This window comes from Quercus lobata, chromosome 7 (assembly GCF_001633185.2).
Source record: "Quercus lobata isolate SW786 chromosome 7, ValleyOak3.0 Primary Assembly, whole genome shotgun sequence".
NCBI classification, from domain to species: domain Eukaryota; kingdom Viridiplantae; phylum Streptophyta; class Magnoliopsida; order Fagales; family Fagaceae; genus Quercus; species Quercus lobata.
In genome coordinates, this window is record NC_044910.1 from 25,513,240 (window position 1) to 25,533,658 (window position 20,419).

Here is a 20,419-nt window from a genome sequence, read left to right on the forward strand (position 1 = left end):
GTCAACAACATAAAACATGAGTAAAAATTCTATCCTTGACTAGTCAATACCAGCCCACATGCAAGGGTATTTTTGCATGTCCATGCATGCTTTCTATGTACCTTTTCTATCTAAGGGCTCAGTTTCTGGATCAATTAATGTTGCCGATGAGGTGACTGTTACACTGGAAAAGAACTAGAACAGCAAGTTTCAAATTTTCTGGGCAGCCTTTAGTCAACTTTTAAAGCATTATCGTGTGCCACTGTTCGGCCATAACGTTGGTGTTTTTACAGGTGAAATCAAAGCTTGGGATTCTTAGTTCTTATGCTGATGCAACTGATGGATTAATAACACATGGATGGATAACAAAGATTGAGAAACATGGATGCTTTATCCGTTTCTACAATGGAGTCCAAGGATTTGCTCCCAGGCTAGTCTCTAACCACCTAGATTACAGTTTTGATAACTTCCTATCTGATTGATAATCATTGTTGTGTTTTGAAAAGTTAATTTAGTATATATGCAATATCAGTTCTTCTTTCTGGTGGTGCTTTATTATATATGTGCTTTCTTCTTTTCTCTCTCTTGATTGATGATTTCCTCCTTTTAAGATGTTGGAGGATCTGGTGATATGTAGATGGGAACAGAAGAGGATTGATTCTGCATTGGAAATATTGGGATTTTTGTAGGTGATTATAGACTCACCCTCCTGGTGGGTCTTGAACACATGGTCTTCCCCTCCACCTTGCTCTTACAAGGGGAGGAGGTCCCATCTACTAATCATTGGCATGGAACTATTAGAATTATAAACATTTACTTTAAAATATTCATGTTTTAGAATAAGTAGTGTAAAACATGGTTTTTAAAAAAGGACTTGTCCAGCTGGTCTGACCGGGTTAACAGTGATATTGCCAGTTATTAAAACCTAAAAAACTGTAAAATCAAAAATCTGTAGTGAACCATCAGAATCACGGTCAGACCTGTTTCACAGTTCCGGCCAGTCTTTGCAGCCAATTTCACTGTTGATTTTTCCGATCATTGCATGCTTCCACCTCTAGATCTCACCACCAAATGTCATGAACCATGTACGTGTTGGTGCACTGTTATTCTTCCTCCATCCCCTGTTTTTATCGTCTTCAAAAACTGTGGAATGTACAACTCCAGTGATCCACTTTCTTAATATCATATCAATATGAAACAAGAAGTATATGTTCACATTTGAGGAGACATTTTTTAGTGTTGTCATTTATGCCCCTTGTCTCTCTGATTGATGATGGAGTCAGATGGGTGTCTTTTGGGGAGATTAATTTGGGGAATAAGTGGTAGCTCATTCAAGGTGTGGGGGTCCACTAGAGATGAATGGGTTCTTACTGTTTACATTTTTTTTTTAAAAGAATTTTATATTTAGTTTAAGAAATCAAAAGCTCTTACCTTTTAAACATTATATAATATGTACAGTTTTATATGACTTAAAATAATCATACAGTATAAATATCGTATCTATATATCTTAAATCAATATCAATATTATGGATCTTTTGAAGTTTAATAATATAGTAGAGCCCCAACGACTGGAGGGAGACATGCCCTTCCTTGGAAAAGTATTTTGAGGGTCAAAATTCCTTCTAGAGTAGATTTTTTTTTTATTTATTTATTTTTTTTATTTTTATTTTTTTTTATACTTGGACAGCCTCTAGGGGAAAGATTCTCACTTTGGATAATTTGAGGAGGAATATTTATATTGTCAACAGATATTGCATTGGCAAGAACAGTTGGGAATTGGTGGATCACTTGCTCCTTCACTAATTTTATGCATATAATTTGTGGATATTTGTGTTTACTGTTTAGCTTCTTTGGGGTTTCTTGGGTGATGCCTAAGCAAGTGGACACAGCCATGTGAGAGGAAAATAAATATGGTGTTTGTTTGTGGAAAAATATTAGTTAGGGATGGCCTTATTTTTCACATTATATCTAGTATGATATTGGTGATGGGTTGAGGGTGAAGTTTTGGCAAGACCATTGTTGTGGGGAGACATCTCTTGCTGTCAGCTATTCTGAATTATTTAGATTTTGCTGAGATAAGGCTGCAAGTGTGGCTGAGCTTATGAAGTCGACTAATGGGTCCTTTTTTGGGATGTAAGTTTCTTTAGGGGTGTTCATGCTTGGGAATTGGAGGCTGTGTTGAGCTTCATGGATACCATAAATGGCGTCCTTCAGTAAGGGGGTTTGGTGAGGATAAGATGTGTCGGAAATCAAATAGAAATAAGGGGTTCATGGTTAATAATTATTATAGTCTTCTAGTCGGCTCTAATGATTGTTGTTTTCCATAGAAAAGTATTTGGAAGCAAAAGATTCCTTCTTGAGTGGCTTTTTTTGTTTGGATTGCTGCTTTAGGGGAATGCTTGATGATTGCCAATTTACGAAAAAAGAAGGTTTGGATATTGGGTTGGTGTTATATCTGCAAGTGTAATGGTGAATCAGTTGACCATCTATTTCCTCATTGCAAAAATTGCCGTGTTACCGTATATGCACTTGTATCGCACCCGTATCCGTGCAAGTGCTTCCTAGAATGTAAGAAACATTGTTTTAGTAAACTTGGAGAACAAAAAGTTAGAATATAGTGAAAATTGAGAGCCAAAAATATATGCAAATGTAACCATTGGCCAGATGGTAGTTGAGGTGATTATTTTTGGTTTCTATGACCCATTACCTTAATGAATTAGCCAAAAGATCCATAAAGATGACCATTTCAAGTATTCGGGCTCATTTACCTAAATGCAGCTATTTGCTAGACGATCCATACATGTGATCATTGTTGGCATCTAGAATCAACTATCCACAAAGGATTGCTTGCAGACATGGTTTTAAATACCGGAAGAACCGTTTTTGGACCTGGTTCCCAGTTTTAGGGGGTTTTTACTGGATCTGGTTGGTGCCCAGTTCCTGATTGAACTGGTTGAACCGGCCAGTCTGGTACAGTTTTCAAATCCATGCTTACTGAACTGGAGCAGGTTGACTGCTGTGGGAAGGTTCATGGAGACTCTTGTGAAATTGTGAACTAGTTCTAAGGATAAGTGTTTTTTTTTTTTTTTGATAGATAATAAGAATTTTATTGATGGAAAAGAACAATGTGTTTACGATTGTAAACTCACTGCCCTTGAAACAAATACAAACAAATCATAAGGAAAGACTAATAGAGATAAGGAAATCAGACAAGGAACTACAATGCATAAGCCCCCAAATACTAGACCACTCAGACAAAGTCCTAGCAAGCAAGGTCTTCAACATATCTATAGGCCTCTCAACGTCCTCAAAAGTTCGGGCATTGCGTTCCTTCCATACTAACCACATAAGGCATCCTGGTACCAAATTCCAAACCTTTGAAGAGTAAGTTCCCAACCAATTCCTCCATGCAAAAAGAAGAGAAACAATAGTGTCCGGCATCACCCACTGAACCCCAAACATAGTAAGGACCTCATTCCACAAAGCAGATGCAAACCTACAATGTATCAAAAGGTGGTCCACAGTCTCCTCAACACACCTACATAAACAACACCAATTAACAAGGGGCAATTTCTTCTTGACAAGGTTATCTATTGTGAGAATCCCACCCCTAGCAGCAGTCCATAGAAAGAAAGATACCCTTTTAGGTACCTTTACACACCAAATGCTCTGCCAAGGGAAAGAAACAGAAGGGGCTTTCAATAAAGCAGTATAAAAGGATCGCACATCAAAGACACCACAACGATTCAACTGCCACAACAAAATATCCTCACCCTCCCCACTAGGAATCCTGGCAGAGACAAGCTCATAGAAAGAATAAAATCTCCTCAACTCCCATTCATTAAAATTACGTCGGAAATGGAAATTCCAACTCCTACCTCCCCCGTCTGGTGCTAAAATAATCATGTCAGAAATCAAAGCTTCCTGAACCACAGCACATGCAAACAATTCCGGGTATAATTCTTTCAAAGGAGTAGGACCACTCCAAGGGTCATGCCAAAACCGAATACGATTGCCCTCTCCTGCTGCAAACACCACATGACTGAAAAAGTTGTCTGCACCTTTCCTAATATGCTTCCATAATCCACAACCATGAGTCCCTCTCACAACTCTAGTGCACCAACCTCCACTCTCTTCTCCATATTTGGTGGCTATAACCTGACGCCATAAATGAGTAGCTTCCTTCCCAAATCGCCAAAGCCACTTCCCAAGTAGAGCTTGGTTAAAAAGCCCAATCTTCCGAATCCCCAAACCCCCTATCTCCACCGGCCAAACAACCTTTTCCCAAGCAATAAGCGGATATTTGAAAACATCATTAGAACTCCCCCACAATAAATTCCTCTGAATCCTCTCAAGTCTATCAGCTATGTGTTGTGGAATAGTAAACAGCGAGAGATAATAAGTTGGGAGACTCAACAAAGTACTCTTCAATAAAGTAAGCCTACCTCCATTTGACAAATACAATCGCTTCCAACCAGCAAGCTTCTTCTCCACCCTCTCTAAAATCGGATTTCAAATCGAAGCATCCTTAAAATGAGCCCCAAGAGGCATTCCCAAATAAGACATGGGCAAACGCCCAACCTGACAACATAGAATGCGAGCTAAAGCACCCAAATTCCTAACCTCACCAACTGGCACAATTTCACTCTTGCCAACATTTACTTTTAAGCCTGTAATAGCTTCAAAAAAGATCAACACCATCCTTATATATAATAATTGTTCCCTAGAGGCATCACAGAAAAGAATAGTATCATCAGCAAACAGAAGATGAGAAATATGCAAACCTCCTCTAGCATTGGGGCTTGCCTGGAACCCTCTAAGAAAGTCACCATCTTCTGTCCTTCTCAATAACCTGCTCAACACCTCCATCACCAACAAGAACAAAAGAGGAGATAAAGGATCTCCTTGACAAAGACCACGTGAGCTACCAAAGAAGCCAACCGGAGACCCATTAATAAGTACTGAGAAACGAACAGTGGTAATACAAGCCTTCATCCACCTCCCCCACTTCTCCCCAAACCCCATCCTCTCCATTAAGTAAAACAAAGCATTCCAAGTTACATGATCATAAGCCTTCTCTATATCCAACTTAATGATCACACCCGAAACACCACTCTTCAATCTACTATCCAAACATTCATTTGCTATAAGAATAGAATCAAGAATCTGTCTACCCCCTACAAAGGCATTCTGAGAGTTGGATATAAGTTTGTCCAAAACACTTCGAAGCCTAGAAGCCAACACTTTTGACAGAAGTTTGTACAAACTTCCCACAAGGCTAATGGGCCGAAAATCTTTAATATTAATAGCTTTAATCATCTTAGGTATCAAACATAGAAAAGTAGCATTCAGAGATTTCTCAAAGATGCATTGGCTATGAAAGTCTGCAAAAAAAGCCATAACATCCTCTTCTATCACACCCCAACACTTTTGGAAGAAAGCTATGGTAAAGCCATCAGGACCAGGAGCCTTATCACCCTCAGCCTCCCGAAGAGCAGCAATGATCTCCTCCCTATCAAACTCCCTTTCAAGAGAAAGCCTATCAGACTCATCCAAACTAGCAAAATCTAACCCATCAACAGTGGGCCTCCAATCCTCAGTTTCCTGATAAAGACTCTTATAAAACCCCACCACCTGATCTTGAATATCTGATTCAGCTTCATACACAGTGCCATCAACCTCCACACCCCTCATGGTATTAGCTCGTCTATGTGAATTAGCAAGCCTGTGGAAAAACCTAGTGTTATTGTCCCCCTCCTTTAAGAACAAAGCCCTTGACTTTTGCCTCCAAGAGATCTCCTCCAAAGAAGCTAAAGATTCAATCTCCGCCTTAATCTCAGTTTTTCTTGCTTTTTCTGCCATAGTCAGCACTTGCAGCCCTTCTCTCATATCCAGATCCAACAACTCAGACAACAAACATTTTTTTCTAAAATGCACATCCCCAAAAACATGTTTATTCCAATGCTTCAAGTCTTTTTTAAGAGCCTTGAATTTACATGCGAGAACATAACTAGGGGATCCCACAAAATGATAACTGCTCCACCAACCCCTAACTCGATCCACAAAACCCTCCACTTTTAGCCACATGTTTTCAAATTTAAAGGGACTTTTCCCCCTCGTCATGCCTCCTGCCTCCACTAGAATAGGACAATGATCAGAAACCATTGAGGGAGAGGCCTTTGAATTACATCCAAGAAGTGTTCCTCCCAATCAGCTGAAACCAAAACTCTATCAATACGAGACATAGCAGGGTTCGCTGAATCTCTAAACCACGTATACTCACCCCCGACCAAAGGAAGATCAACCAAAAAATTCCTCTCAATAAAGTCCGAAAAATTGAACATTGCTAGACTAAACGAATTACAACCAAGACGCTCTGCTGGGTATCTAATAATGTTGAAATCACCCAAAATACACCAAGCTGAATTCCATCTCACTCTCACACTATCAAGCTCTGCCCATAAAGCATCCCTCAAACCGGCATCATTTGGGCCATAAACTCCTGTGCATATCCAAACAAAACCATCTGCCACCCCTTTCAACAAGACCGAAACCGAAAAGCTACCCACCACACAATCAATTTTCTCATACACCCTTGTGTCCCAGACCACAAGAATACCTCCTGCGGTGTGGATGGCATCTAAAGCCACCCAATCCACAAAAGAGCTGCCCCAAAGACTTTTCACAGCAGCAGAATTGGTACGGTCCAGTTTAGTTTCCTGAAAACACACAACCTCACACTTCCATTCCTTAAGTAAGTTCTTCACAGTATCCCTCTTATGAGGATTGTTAAATCCTCTCACATTCCAAGATAGAAGTCTCAAATTCATGGACAACCATCAGAGCCCAACCCACTGAATTTCACAATCTCCCTAGTTCGTTTACCAGCTTGACCATCATAATTAACATTAGAAATTAAATTCCGTAATTCCCTCATACCTTTTGTAGAGGAAGAAGCAGTACGACGAAGGCTGCCTGCCGCAGCTTGTTTCTCCCACACTTTCTCAAGTCGTTGAAAAAAATCAACACACTGCCTCTCACAGGAATCTATGGGGAAGCCCACCCACTTACCAAAGCCCTTAACCTTCTTACTTACCCAAGCCGAAGGTTCCAAATCATCCTCCACAGAGATGTCAACTGGGTCAACTTCCTCAGTCATCAACACCAAACCCCCATTAGGATCCCATTGAGCCAAAGGAACATATTCCATCAACTGCCGCTCCTCCTCTTCCCTATCCGACTTTGTGTGATTGACCCAATTCAACAACAGCGTCTCTTCGAGAGAGAATCCGAAACCATCTCAGAAATAGGAGAAAACCTGTTTTGTTCAAGTAGAGGCTGATGGCAAGACTCCTCGGCTCGCTTTTCTGGTGTCGTTGAGCACTCCGCCATAGCACCGGAGTTCGACCCATGCAGAGACTCCATAGCCCCACTTATCGGACACCCCGTAGCTGGATTGCCGGCAACTAAGATAGTGGAAGGGGCCCCCACCACGGCACCGCTACCTGTACAGCCCATCGGAGCAAAATCCTCTTGCACCTCCCTGCCGGGTTCTTCGCCGGAATTTAAAAAAACCCCTCCCATCTCGCCGGTACCACCCATCTGAGCTAAACCCAACTGCACTGCCGTGTCGGAACTTCCATCGGAAGTTGGAAGCTCCCCTCCCATCTCTCCGGTACCCATCAGTGACTTCTCTACACTAACTTGTAATCCCGATCCCTCACCACACTCACAAGATCGTGACAAGTCTTGTAATTTCAGGTGGGTTAAGTCACCAGTAAGATCCTCTTGGGCCTGTTTAATAGGCCCACCATCTGCTAGCTTAACAGGCCTGAATTCAGAAGGTGTTATATCTTCTTTAACAGACTTGGGCTGAACAAAATTGGCCCACTTCACCACACGTTGGCCCCTTCCTGCAAGATCAACTGAAATGTTTAAAGAAAAATGGGCTTTGGTCCACTTCAAAGTAGACACACGCATAGACCTACCAGAGACAATATGAGTTGAGATATTTGATTTTGGAATAAAATCAAATCCCCCAAATCCCTCCTTCTGGTTTAACGTGCCAGCTAGCTTAGGAAACTGATTCTCCAAATCTGAAGCACTTCCTAATTTCACGTGACCATTAATGTCTTTCCAAACTTGGTTCCTTGGATTTCCGGTGGGTTTTGCAAGCCTACCGCCACCAGCAACCACCTCCTTCCCCAGCCTCGAAACATGTTTTCCAAGGAAAAAATCACATAACTTCCTTTCTAGAAAAGCCCAGCCGCCCTTATGAAAACCTTCTGGAACACGCAAACAACCACGTCGAGCCCCATTATGATACTCAGATATTTCCACAAAACAGCCACCCTCATTCAACCTACTAGTGCACTCCAAAATTTTATAATTCTCATGAAACCGTTTGAAAAAATGTTGCTTGCGAAAATCCCAACTACGTAACTCACCCAAACACGCAATGATCCAGTCCAATCCCGATCTACCTACCCAGATAGAACCATGGTACCTTCCCCGTCTTTCTGTAATGGAATAAGAATCCATACGTCCTCCGTCAAAAGCCAAAAAGAAGGCCTTTGTGTCAATGCGAAAAAAAGCAGGTTTCCCCCGTTCCCCATGTGACGGCACAGGCTTGAAAGGTGTAGAAGGTGGCGGCTTAGGAGGATAGGGGTTCGGAGGGGTTAAGGATGGTTGGGTCGGCGTGTGGGAAGGTATGTATTGACCAAACTGACTAGGCCAATAACAAGGCTGTTGGAAAGGGATTTGAGGAGGATGGAAGAAAAAGGGAAGGTTTGGGAAGTTGACAAAAGGTGGATTGGCTTGAGCATGTATAAGGGGTGGAGGTGGAGGAAGTTGATGTGGTCTAGAGGGGAGGTGGGGCGGAGGGGGGAGGGTGGGAGCACTCATCAATTCTTGTTGCTTTCATGTGAGCATAACCACATTGTGGTCAACATTTGCCAAATAATAAAATACATGATCAATGATTGATAGTTACAACAACCTTTAGGATGTTATTTTTTTTTTTTGTGGGAGGGTGTTAGTTTTGGTTTGATCTTTGGTATAATGAGGAAATTGTAGTCCTTATTTATTTATTTATTTATTTCTCCTCCTAAAATATATCAATGTTATTAAGGATATGTTGAGACGGTGGTGGCTTGTGTGAGAACTGGTGGAAATATTGTAAGCATGTTTGTTCTCTAACTTGTGGTTGGTTGGTTTTTGCGAAGAACTGTATGCCGGTTCAATTTCAATTAAAGATATCCCTTTTAGAATATTTCATCTCTTTTTGTATTGTTGTCATTGATTGATTGTTCCTCATTCTGAATCAGATCTGAACTCGGATTAGAACCAGGATGTGACCCTAGTACAATGTATCATGTTGGACAAGTTGTCAAATGTCGAATAACGAGTTCACTTCCTGCTTCGCGGAGGATCAACCTCAGTTTCATAATAAAACCTTCAAGGTTTGCTTCTCTACACTCTCAGGCCATATTTCCTCCCTGTGAACCTTAAATGTGAAAGTAATACTCGAAATGTTTTTCCTTGCATGGAGAAACCCTTAAGTCATATTACCTCATATATTCAGTGAACTGTAATTTGGATGGTATGATCAATGTAATGAGAGGTGGTTATTTTATCAAGTTCTTATAACAGTGTTCTTATCTGTACTCTGCAAAAAAATGGTTATCATTAGTATCTTTCCTGATGCACTGTATTGAATTTGAAAAAACAAATGACAGGGTTTCTGAAGAGGATATGGTCAAGTTAGGTAGCCTTATTTCTGCAGTTGTTGACAGAGTAACCACCAATGGTGTTATAGTCTATGTAAATGCAAAAGGTTACTCGAAGGGTACAATTCCTACTGAGCATTTAGCAGATCACCATGGTACAGAAGTTTAGCTGGCTTGATAAATTTACATTGCCACCTTGTTATGCAGGGCATCAGCATGGTACTGAATTTCCTGATTTGTGTCTCTTGTTATGCAGGGCATGCTACTTTGATGAAGTCAGTCTTGAAGCCAGGATATGAGTTTGATCAACTGCTGGTACTAGGTACCCTCCAATCTTTGGCCATGAACTCTCTCACATTTTCTAACATCTTAAATTTCTTCCCCAAAACAAAAAAGAAATATTTTTATCATGTAGTTTCTATAGGCTTATTTTCTTCTAAGAAATGGAAGTATGAAATTCTTACATTTTCACTGTTCTGGGCAATTCAAAATGAGTATTCCAAATAATAATTGTGACCATCTTCCTGCACTCTCTTTACTTGCAGCACTCATATCTTTAGCAGCTCATTTTCTCCATTTCTCATCCTCAAATAATTGCAACATCTTTTATTCTTCCTACGTTCCAAATTGTTAGTTGTCTACCCCATTTTGAGATGTTCTAAAATATAGTCCTCTTTGAAAAGTCAATAAATCTATGTACTAACTTACCCTATTTACTTAAAAAAAAAAAAGCAATACCTCTCTTTCATTAAAGTTTAGATTAAGAAGGGTAGTTCTGAAAACTTGTACCTTTCTATATAAAGACAATGTATTAAATGATGTTCTCTTAAAAAGTTGGATTTTCTTAACAAAACTAACAATTTGGGCTAGAGAGAGTAACATTTCATGAGCTAGATCAAATTAGGGGTCTAGCTGCATCTTTAAGGAACCGTTTGGTTGGGAGGATGGAAAAGTGGCATGATAGAAGGGATTTTAGTTTCCCCTTTGTCTATTTGGTTGGAGGGATAGAAAAGTGGAGGGATGGTAAACTCTTTTGTTTGGTTGAGGAGAAAAGTGAGAGAATAGAAAAGGTAGTTTATATTAAAATTAATAAAACATCTTATAAAAATTAACACAATCATAATATTATATTATATGCTTTCATCTGTTAATATATTATATTATATGTTATTTGTATATAGCAATTTAGGTGAACTTCATGTTGGTGATAGACAAAAAAAAAAAAATCTGGACGTGCTGGGTAGAGTGGCAGAACCATGGTAGTGGAAAGAGAGAGAAAAAGACAAAGAAGTGTGTGGGTGTTGGCATGTTGGGTTAGTTGGACGTTGTTAAGAGGGGTAGAAAAGTAAAATTCATGGGCTGAAGCGTTGCCTGCATAATCACTCCAGTTTTCTCCTCAATTTGGGGAGAAAACATTTTGGTGGGTCCGGGAAGAAAACATCTAGGCCCGACCAGTTTTCTTTCCACAAATCCATCCAGCCAAATACTCAAATTTATTTCTTTCCCTCCCCTCTTTTCTCTCTTTTTTTTTTTTTTTTTTTTTTTTTTTTTCCATCCTCCCTAAAATCCACCCAACCAAACGGACCCCAAGGAAAAATTGATCCATAAGCAAAAGGAATTTGACTCTTTAAAGCTTTAGTTTGGGGCATTCTTTTGGACCCTTGCATAAGTCTTGCCACACGCTTATATATATATATATATTCCCCCCTCCCCCCTTCTAATCACTTTATAAGTTGCACCCAAAAATTGCATGTAAATATCTACTGAACAAAAGATAGAATGAACTAAAAAGACTAAAATAAAAGTGAACTAGTTTTAAAGATGTAAAGAAAGCAACCAGTTACAATAACTTGAATTGAAAACCTCCTTAAAACCACAATTTCTTGTTAACTTCCCTTGTCATGGATGTTTGTATTCCTTTTTCTTCATAACCTGAATCAATTCCAAATTAAACCCCTAAAGTCCCTTCTATTGGATCAAACAGCTGTCAATATGGTGAAGGTAGCAGACACGGTCTATTTTATGCTTCTTGAAGCACCATGCCACTATTGTTTGTTTTTCCTGAGCTGCCTTTGTATTAAGGCCTAGCTTGTCCTTTCTGTTTTCTGATATATAGCCCTTACTCAGTTTGAGTTGTATTATTCAATTGATGTAGGATTATCATAATGGCTCCTGTGGAAATGTTTGTTGATAAAGATGTTGCTTTCGTTCCCTTTTTATGTTTGTTTCTGTATTCTATCTTCCAAGTGAATGCTTTGTTTTTGATGCCGCTATTATTCTTGTATTGTTAAATGGAATCTTTATTATCTTAACATAATGAATTGAATATTATTAAAAATTTCTTCTTGCATTGTTGTAGATATTAGTGGCAACAATTTGGTACTATCCGCAAAACATTCTCTGATAAATTTAGCTAAGCAGCTTCCTTTGGATATCAGTCAGATTCATCACAACACAGTAATCCATGTAAGTAATTAGTTCTCTACTTATATGATTTGTGATATCTCTTTTGTTTGAATTGGTGTTTATTATGATTCCAAACTGCAGTTGTTTAAAATTTATTTGTGTGAACCAGGGCTACATTTGTAACTTAATTGAAACGGGTTGCTTTGTCCGCTATCTTGGGCGTTTGACTGGTTTCTCTCCTAGAAACAAGGTTTTTATTTTTTTCCTGCCTCCATGCAGTCCAGTTATATTTGAATTCATTATCTTTTTTTATTTTATTTTTATTTTTATGAGTTTTGTTTAATTCAGTCAAATTTCAATTCTGCCCTGTAGGCAACAGATGATCAAAGAGTTGAGCTTTCGGAATCCTTTTACATTGGACAATCTGTTCGCAGTAATATTCTCGATGTTGGTGAACTACTTGAGGCTGAAGCTGTTAAAATTATGATTTTTGAAGCAGTTCTAAAATAGGGTTTAACTCACTCCATATCCCCTTTTTCTCTTCCAGGTCAATACTGAATCAGGTAGAATAACGGTTTCCCTGAAGCAGTCATCATGTTATTCCACAGATGCATCATTCATTCAAGAATACTTTCTGTTGGATGAGAAGGTAAACATGATTGGCACCATATTTATTTGATTTTTGATTATCTGTCATTTTCTCTCTCTCTTTGTATTTACCATCTAAAAATATATTTTAGTTGCGTACAAAATGGTTTTTGGTGTATGTCTCTCCAACCCCTTCCTCCCCTTGCTTTTCCCTTATTTTATAAGTGGAGTATGCCAGGTAGTTTGAAATATTGAATAAAATCCGTTTATTTTATGTGTATCCATGGTTTCCTACCTAGGGGTGGGTCCAAAGGGCCTTGCCTTGATGAGGTTTCACATCATCATAAAAAGAGAGGAAAAAGTGAATGCACTAACTGGGAATACCATGAAAGCTAATCTAGACAATAAATTTTAATTTTTGGCCTGTATTACAGCAAATTCACAGTGATATGATAATAATTGATTTCAAGTTGTTTTAAGTTCTTTCTTCATTCAGTTTTTTCCCCATTACATTTGTAAATTTGTTTTCTATGTTTTTTATGAAGTTTTATATAAATTTATATAGTTGGACCCAAATTATACATCTACGTATGTAAGACTTTGCAACTTTTTTGATAAAACTAGTAATCAAATCTGTTTATTTGATGCTATTATTGCATTGCACTTGAAATTTTGTGCGTAATTGTTTTGTAATTATGGTGTGCTCATCATTGTGACCATGAAGTAATCTATTCTATTAATAAAATACCGTTACTTATAAAATAAAATGTTATTATTGCAATGTGGAGTTGCATTTATTAGTGGATGGATAGGGTGCATGGTGTTGCGAGGATGTGAGAAAGCTGATGAGGGTTGACAAGTTAAACATTTAAATTATGTGAGAATATGAACTCAAAATAATAAGATATAGAAACTTGATGCATATGCATTTAGCTGCCCCAAATATTAGGTAAAAGGTATTGCTCTTTCTTTTAAATCTCCTACATGGGCTTCTTTTAATGGGCAATTTGCTGAGCTTTGAAATCTCCCAAATATTAGTTTTACTTTCTTGGTTTCTAATTAAGTAAGATATTCAACTTAATATGATGGTAATACTGTTATTTTCTTTGTGGAAGTGCAACTTCAACAATTTTGGTTTACAGAATCCCAACCATACAGAGAGTTTAAGTTTTGCTGGTGGTTTATTTATTTGGTTGTTCAGAAATTTTTTTCCCCCTTGTTGGACCTTTTTAGAAGCTAATCGTGGGACAGAACCTCTTTGTCAACAATATGTCTAGAGGCCACATTGCTGTTCTTGTGAACTCAAAACAATCAAGTTCAATTTAGGCCATGTATTGTATCTTGTGTCCCACTTGATGATGCTTTCACAGTTCAATGTTTCTAACTTGTGATGCAAATGTAAGTAAGCTCCATTTGTTTGGTCTTTATTTGTGATGGATGAGTCCAAGGTGTCTTCCATTCCATCAACCTCACCGAGTTCTTTACTTCTAGTTTTTTTTTATTATTTATTATTTTTATTTTTTATAAATTATAATTATAGTGCGTACCTGCTATATTACTTCTTATAGTTTTGGAAGTTTAAACTCTTGTTTGGTAAGTTAAACATGAACCCCATGGGTCTTGCACCGAGGACCTCTACCCTCCACCTTGCTCTTGCAAAGGAAGGACCTGCGATTTGAGCTAGAGCTTATTGGCTCATAAAGGAAATTTAAATATTTTTGAGGTCATGGCAACTTGGAATTATCATGGAATCATGTTCTACTATTGGCTTAGTCTTAGGAGTATCTGCTAGATTTTTTTTATAAACTTTCAAAACCTTTGCCATCTTCTTTGTTATCCAGATTGCTAAATTGCAATTGCTGGACACCGGAGGATCTGAGTTGAAATGGGCTGAAGGTTTTAGCATTGGCAATGTCCTTGAGGGAAAAATTCAGGAGGCAAAGGATGTTGGAGTTGTTGTCAGCTTTGAGAAGTATCATGATGTTTTTGGTTTTATTACACACTATCAATGTAAGTTCTTCATATGTTTTTGTTATTTGGGGTACTTATTGTTGTACCCTAGTTGTCTTATCATTTCATTATGACCTTTGCAGTAGGTGGAGCCACTGCGGAAATAGGCTCATGTGTTCGAGCCATAGTGCTTGATGTTGCTAAGGCAGAACACCTTGTTGATTTATCTCTAAAGCCAGAGTTCTTTGATGACTACAGAGGTGAAAGTTCAAAAAGCCAATCTCATAAGAAGGTTAAATTCTATACTCTTTATCTAGGTGCACTTTGCCACTTTAGTGTTTGGTGTGGTATAGGTGTTATTTTGCCTTATGATGGCCTAATTTGTTGCATTACTTTTTCAGAAACGCAAAAGAGAAGCATCCAAGGACTTGGAAGTGCATCAAACAGTAAATGCAATCGTGGAAATTGTGAAAGAGAATTACTTGGCAAGTGTTTGATGTTCTTGTTTAAGTTAATTTCTGGGTGAAATAATTCATTTGTACTCTTATGCTTCCATGTTTCTGAATTTTGTTATGCCCCAATCCAGGTGCTTTCAGTGCCAAAATGTAATTATGCTATAGGTTATGCATCGGTATCTGACTACAATACTCAGAAGTTCCCTCGGAACCAATTTCTGAATGGACAAAGGTGAATCTTGATTTTAATGGGGTATCATTTAAAGCTATGTTCATTGAACAAAGTTTGCCTACAAACTCTCCCTGATATCTTTTTATTGGGTGTGGATTTTGACAAATCCACCATTAGATTGCATTTTCTTATTCTAATGTTGACATGCATGTTAAGAACATAAAGAACATGCAATCTAATGGTTAGATTTTCAAAATATGTATCTATGTTAATTTTTTAGTGGGAGTTTGTAGCCATTTCCTACAAACTAGTAGGAAAATGTTGTCTATGTTCATATAGTTTTCCTGCCCCATATGGCCATGCAAATTGGCCAGAGACTCTTCAAAGACTTATGGGTTCTCTGTATTTATTCCTTTAAATTTCAATCACATAATGGCTTGAAAAGGGGGACTCTCCTTAAATGTCCATGTGTCCATGTTTTTCTATAATATATGTTGATTCTTTCAGTCTTTGTATAATTTTAATTTGTTTCATTTTGTATGACTAGTTGTTTAATTGCCAATCATTACTAATTAAGATATATTTTTTCAAAAAATACTACCTGTCTATTTCTTGATGATTGATGCTTTACAATTAGTTTAAGCAACTTGAGTTTGTTTTCCTGTTGCAGTGTCATTGCCACAGTAATGGCTCTTCCAAGCCCTTCAACATCTGGGAGGTTGCTTTTGCTTCTTAATTCTATGAGTGAAGCCAGTGAGACATCCAGTTCAAAAAGAGCCAAAAAGAAGTCTAGCTATAAAGTGGGATCTCTGGTTCAGGCAGAGGTAGATAGTTTAGTGTATCTTGATATCCTAATCATGTTTATATGTTAAAAAATTGGAACTGAATAGAACTATGTGGAGTTTCTATTTTTCTTTTGTTTTTAGTGGTTTGTTTGATTGGATATATTTTGACTGAGTTGGGCTACTTATTTGCTTACTTTATTACCTGTTATTTCTTTTCAGATTACAGAAATTAAGTCTCTTGAACTAAAATTGAAATTTGGAATTGGTTTTCATGGAAGAGTACATATAACAGAGGTATGGTTGTTAAGTAATTTGAGATATTTATATGCTCAGCCTTTGCATATCTGTTCTTCATTTCATAATTGGCTTGTCATAAATGATTCTAATTAGTCCTGTGGGCAGGTGAATGATGATAATGTTTTGGAAGATCCATTTAGTAACTTTAGGATTGGGCAAACAGTGACTGCAAGGATTGTCTCAAAAGCTAATCGATCAGATAAAAGAAACTATCAATGGGAGCTGTCCTTGAAACCTAAAATGCTTACAGGTAAAGAATTTATACTAAATTCCTTCTAGTTGTCTGTTTTAAACCTATTCCTTTTGTTGAATTTTCCCCTTTATCACCCATTTGATCTTGTCGGGCATCCATTTGCAGTACCAAAATTTCCTGTTTTGGCTCTAATTTTCTTAATTAGCATTTTAGCTACTTGTGTGGCATTTGGAGTATAAAGTATTGTATGGCTTGTGCCATGTGCCAATTTCTGGGGTAGGACATCCTATTCCCATTATAATGTCAACAAATTTTGTTACAAGGCTTAATTCCCAAATGCATACATTATCAGCCTGGTAAAAGCTATTGAGCTTTTGTCTCCTTCCATTTCCTCCGCATTGTCTTTTCCCTATTAAGAAACCATTGACCAACACCACCACCATATCTCTATTAGATTATTTAAATGAGCTGGGAAAAGAATTTGATCCCGTTGCTATTTGTTACTTGCTGGATAGTTGTCAAGGTGTATGCTTGGGGCTTTCATGTATTGTTTTTTGGTTTAATTCCATTACAAACACTTAGACCTTCTCTCTCCTCCCCACCCCCTCTTCAGTAGCTGAGACAACTATAATTTCCTGGAGCTAAGTACATTGTGTATGGCTTAACCCAGATCTGTGATATCATACCTTCATCAGCTCCATGAAAAAATTCTTAATGTATACACTTTCATCTATATATAAATGTTTATGGACATATTAATCTTGCAGGGCTGATCCTCATGTTTTTTCTTGTTTAGTAGTCAATGTACTTCAAAGTGTTGTTGTTGCTGTTTTTTTCCCCCCTAGTAATATACTTAAAAAAATGTTCTTCATTTTTTGCATCCATGTTCATAAAGTTTATCACACATGAGATCTGAGTTGCAATTTGAATACAGGTTCCTCTGACATAGGGGACAAACTTATGACTGAAGACGTTGATTTTTCAATTGGACAGTGCATCACTGGCTATGTGTTTAAAGTGGATAGTGAATGGGTCTGGGTTGCTATATCTCGAGATGTGAGAGCTCAATTATTTATTCTTGACAGTGCATGTGAGCCTAGTGAACTGAAAGAATTTCAGAAACGCTTTCAAGTGGGGAAAGCTGTTTCCGGACATGTTTTAAGTATTAACAAAGAGAAAAAGCTATTACGATTGGTTCTAAGTCCATTTGCTCTCTCTAAAGGACATGTTAACTGTGAAGATTTAGAAGTGTATAATCATGTGAATGAGAAATGTGGAGCTCATATTAATGAAGGAGATATTGTAGGTGGTAGAGTATCAAAAATACTTTCTGGTGTCGGTGGATTGCTCGTGCAAATTGGTCCTCAATTGTATGGTAGAGTTCATTATATGGAACTTACAGAGTCATTGGTGCCTGACCCATTATCTGGATACCATGAAGGGCAATTTGTCAAATGCAAGGTGCTTGAAGTCAGCCGCTCTGTCAAAGGAACCACTCATGTGGATTTGTCATTACGTTTTTCTTTAGATGGCATGCCTAGTCAGTCTTCTGCAGAAATCTCCAACACACTGTAAGTTGTGTGATTACTATTTGCATCTTCAAAATTACAAGTTTACATTGTTATTGTTAGAATTATGTGGTTAAATGATTAAATTTACTATCTCCTAATAGCCTAAATTACATAACAGTAATGTGGGAGGTAGGTTAAATTATTAAATTTACCATCTCCTTCTGAAGCTATACATAAAATGCAGTAAGCCTGATTGTTTTTTGGTGCAAACTAATTCAATTTTAATCAACCTAATTTGTTCGGTTTGATTTCTCATTTGTTGGGGTGTTATTTGATTAACTCAAAATACATAGTATCTCAATTAATTTGACCCTTGAACTTTGATGTGAGTGTCTATATGGTCCTTGGCTACACATTATGCTGGTGACAAATCGAGCCTTCTACTACTATTTTACTTTAAAATAAGAATTTATCACATAATGTGCAGATGGTTCTTGTCACAGCATCAATAATTTGAAATGCTATTATTACTATGTGCACATTATGTCAAGTAAATCTGTTGGCTTAAATGGAAAATAGTAACAAAAGGTTTGATTTGTCACAAAACTAATGTGCATGGGGTTAATTGTTCAGATTGAATGTTCAGGGATCAAATTGACACTACATTAAAGTTCAAAGGTGGTATTTGTAAAAATTCTATAATAATATTGGAAAATGAGAAGCTTTTTATGTCCAGTACTTTTATGGAAACTATCTGCTTCGAACTATTAATGGGTATTCATAATGAAGCTTATCAAATTCCTTGCTCTTGGTTTCAAGTGTGACGTGTGAATTGCATTGATTATGGGCTACCTTTTCTAAGTTTGCTATCAGCAACAGTGAAGTTATCTTTTTCAGGACTGAGCTTTATTTGTAATTCAGAAAAATTATCATTCATCAAATGACAATCTGCTTAGATGTGGCTTATTTTAATAATTATTGATTCTACTAAGTAGGTTTGCATTTAATTATTTCTCTCCCTTACATTTGGGGACTCTTAGAGCTTTGGTTTCTTTTGTCTCTTTCATGTAATAAGATATTAAAATTGTGGTTCTCTTATGGTTTTACTTATTATACTTGTTTATTTAAACACAATAATGTTTGATAATTTGCAGGCATCCTGCTTGCAAACATGTTGAAAAGATTGAGGAACTTCATCCAAATATGGTTGTACAGGTACTGATTTTTTTTTTTTTTTTTTAAATAAAAAAATTCTTGCCCTAAGATAATTGCTTTTACTTTCTCTTTACTAGTTGTCTCTTCTCATGACTTAGTACCTTAAAGTTTAAATTAGAGATTGCAATGACCTAACAGCCTCAATTTCTGGTGCATTGACTTGATTGCAAATTAGAAGATATTGGTATCTATAATTAGTCTGTTTGCAGCATACTATCATAGGATGCCCCTTTTCTGAGAAGCACTCAAGTTCTTACTCTTTGTCTCCATTATCTTAATTACATGTAGCTAATCAGATTGTCTATAGCATGCTAGGAGGACTAGTTATTCCCAAATGAAAAATAGAGGACTAATCAATAATTGGAGGACCAGGCTGGGTTGGCAGAAGTTGGGACCTTTACTGTGAATGATCAACATGCACTTCTTAATTTCTTGTTTAATTTTGTATTCTTTTCTATTGATGAAAATGTCTCAGCTGGTTTTTCTGGGTTTATGCGTTAGTTATGTTCCAATCATTTGATAATGGTCCATTATGAATTCTTTGTTCAATGAGTTAAGTTTAAACAATAATAATTTGCAGTGTATTGTACTGCTCAGCTTTAGGATGCTAAAAATTGAGGTTGTCTAATATGTTTGGCAACTGGTGGCAATATTTGTTTTATATGCGGGATTTAAGCTTCCTAGCAGCTTAGCAAATTTATTTCCTGGATCTAATAGGGTTATGTGAAGAATATTACATCAAAAGGATGTTTCATTTTGCTCTCCCGGAAGATTGATGCCAAAATTCTCCTCTCAAATTTATCTGATGGGTTTGTTGACAACCCCGAAAAAGATTTTCCTGTTGGAAAGCTTCTAATTGGCAGGTAAGTCATTGTTTATCTTTTTACTTGATTGTCAAAATGATTTGTAGAGGTCGGAATAGATGCAGTAAGGTACTAAGAAGCTTGAATGCAGGGTGCTGTCTGTGGAGCCTTTATCAAAGCGAGTTGAAGTCACCTTGAAGACATTGGGCGCAAGCAGGGCACGAAAATCTGAAATTAATGATTTGAGAACTCTCCACATGGGAGATATTATTTCTGGGAGGATTAAGCGGATTGAATCATATGGTTTGTTTATCACAATTGACAACACAAATTTG

General features: G+C 37.5%; 1 protein-coding gene across 1 annotated transcript in view; it reads left to right on the forward strand.

Moving 5' to 3' along the window:
- The window catches only part of LOC115953910 (rRNA biogenesis protein RRP5), a 40,143-nt gene that overhangs the window by 15,437 nt on the left and 4,287 nt on the right, over positions 1-20,419 (forward strand). The window contains exons 14-32 of the mRNA XM_031071736.1: positions 273-409; positions 9,308-9,442; positions 9,719-9,864; positions 9,966-10,031; positions 12,069-12,175; positions 12,285-12,365; positions 12,488-12,562; positions 12,663-12,764; positions 14,545-14,713; positions 14,797-14,945; positions 15,055-15,138; positions 15,240-15,340; positions 15,951-16,104; positions 16,285-16,359; positions 16,468-16,612; positions 17,490-18,126; positions 19,221-19,281; positions 19,999-20,144; positions 20,236-20,419. Of these exons, the coding sequence (XP_030927596.1) occupies positions 273-409; positions 9,308-9,442; positions 9,719-9,864; positions 9,966-10,031; positions 12,069-12,175; positions 12,285-12,365; positions 12,488-12,562; positions 12,663-12,764; positions 14,545-14,713; positions 14,797-14,945; positions 15,055-15,138; positions 15,240-15,340; positions 15,951-16,104; positions 16,285-16,359; positions 16,468-16,612; positions 17,490-18,126; positions 19,221-19,281; positions 19,999-20,144; positions 20,236-20,419 (2,754 nt within the window). The remainder of the gene's footprint in view (positions 1-272; positions 410-9,307; positions 9,443-9,718; positions 9,865-9,965; positions 10,032-12,068; positions 12,176-12,284; positions 12,366-12,487; positions 12,563-12,662; positions 12,765-14,544; positions 14,714-14,796; positions 14,946-15,054; positions 15,139-15,239; positions 15,341-15,950; positions 16,105-16,284; positions 16,360-16,467; positions 16,613-17,489; positions 18,127-19,220; positions 19,282-19,998; positions 20,145-20,235) is intronic.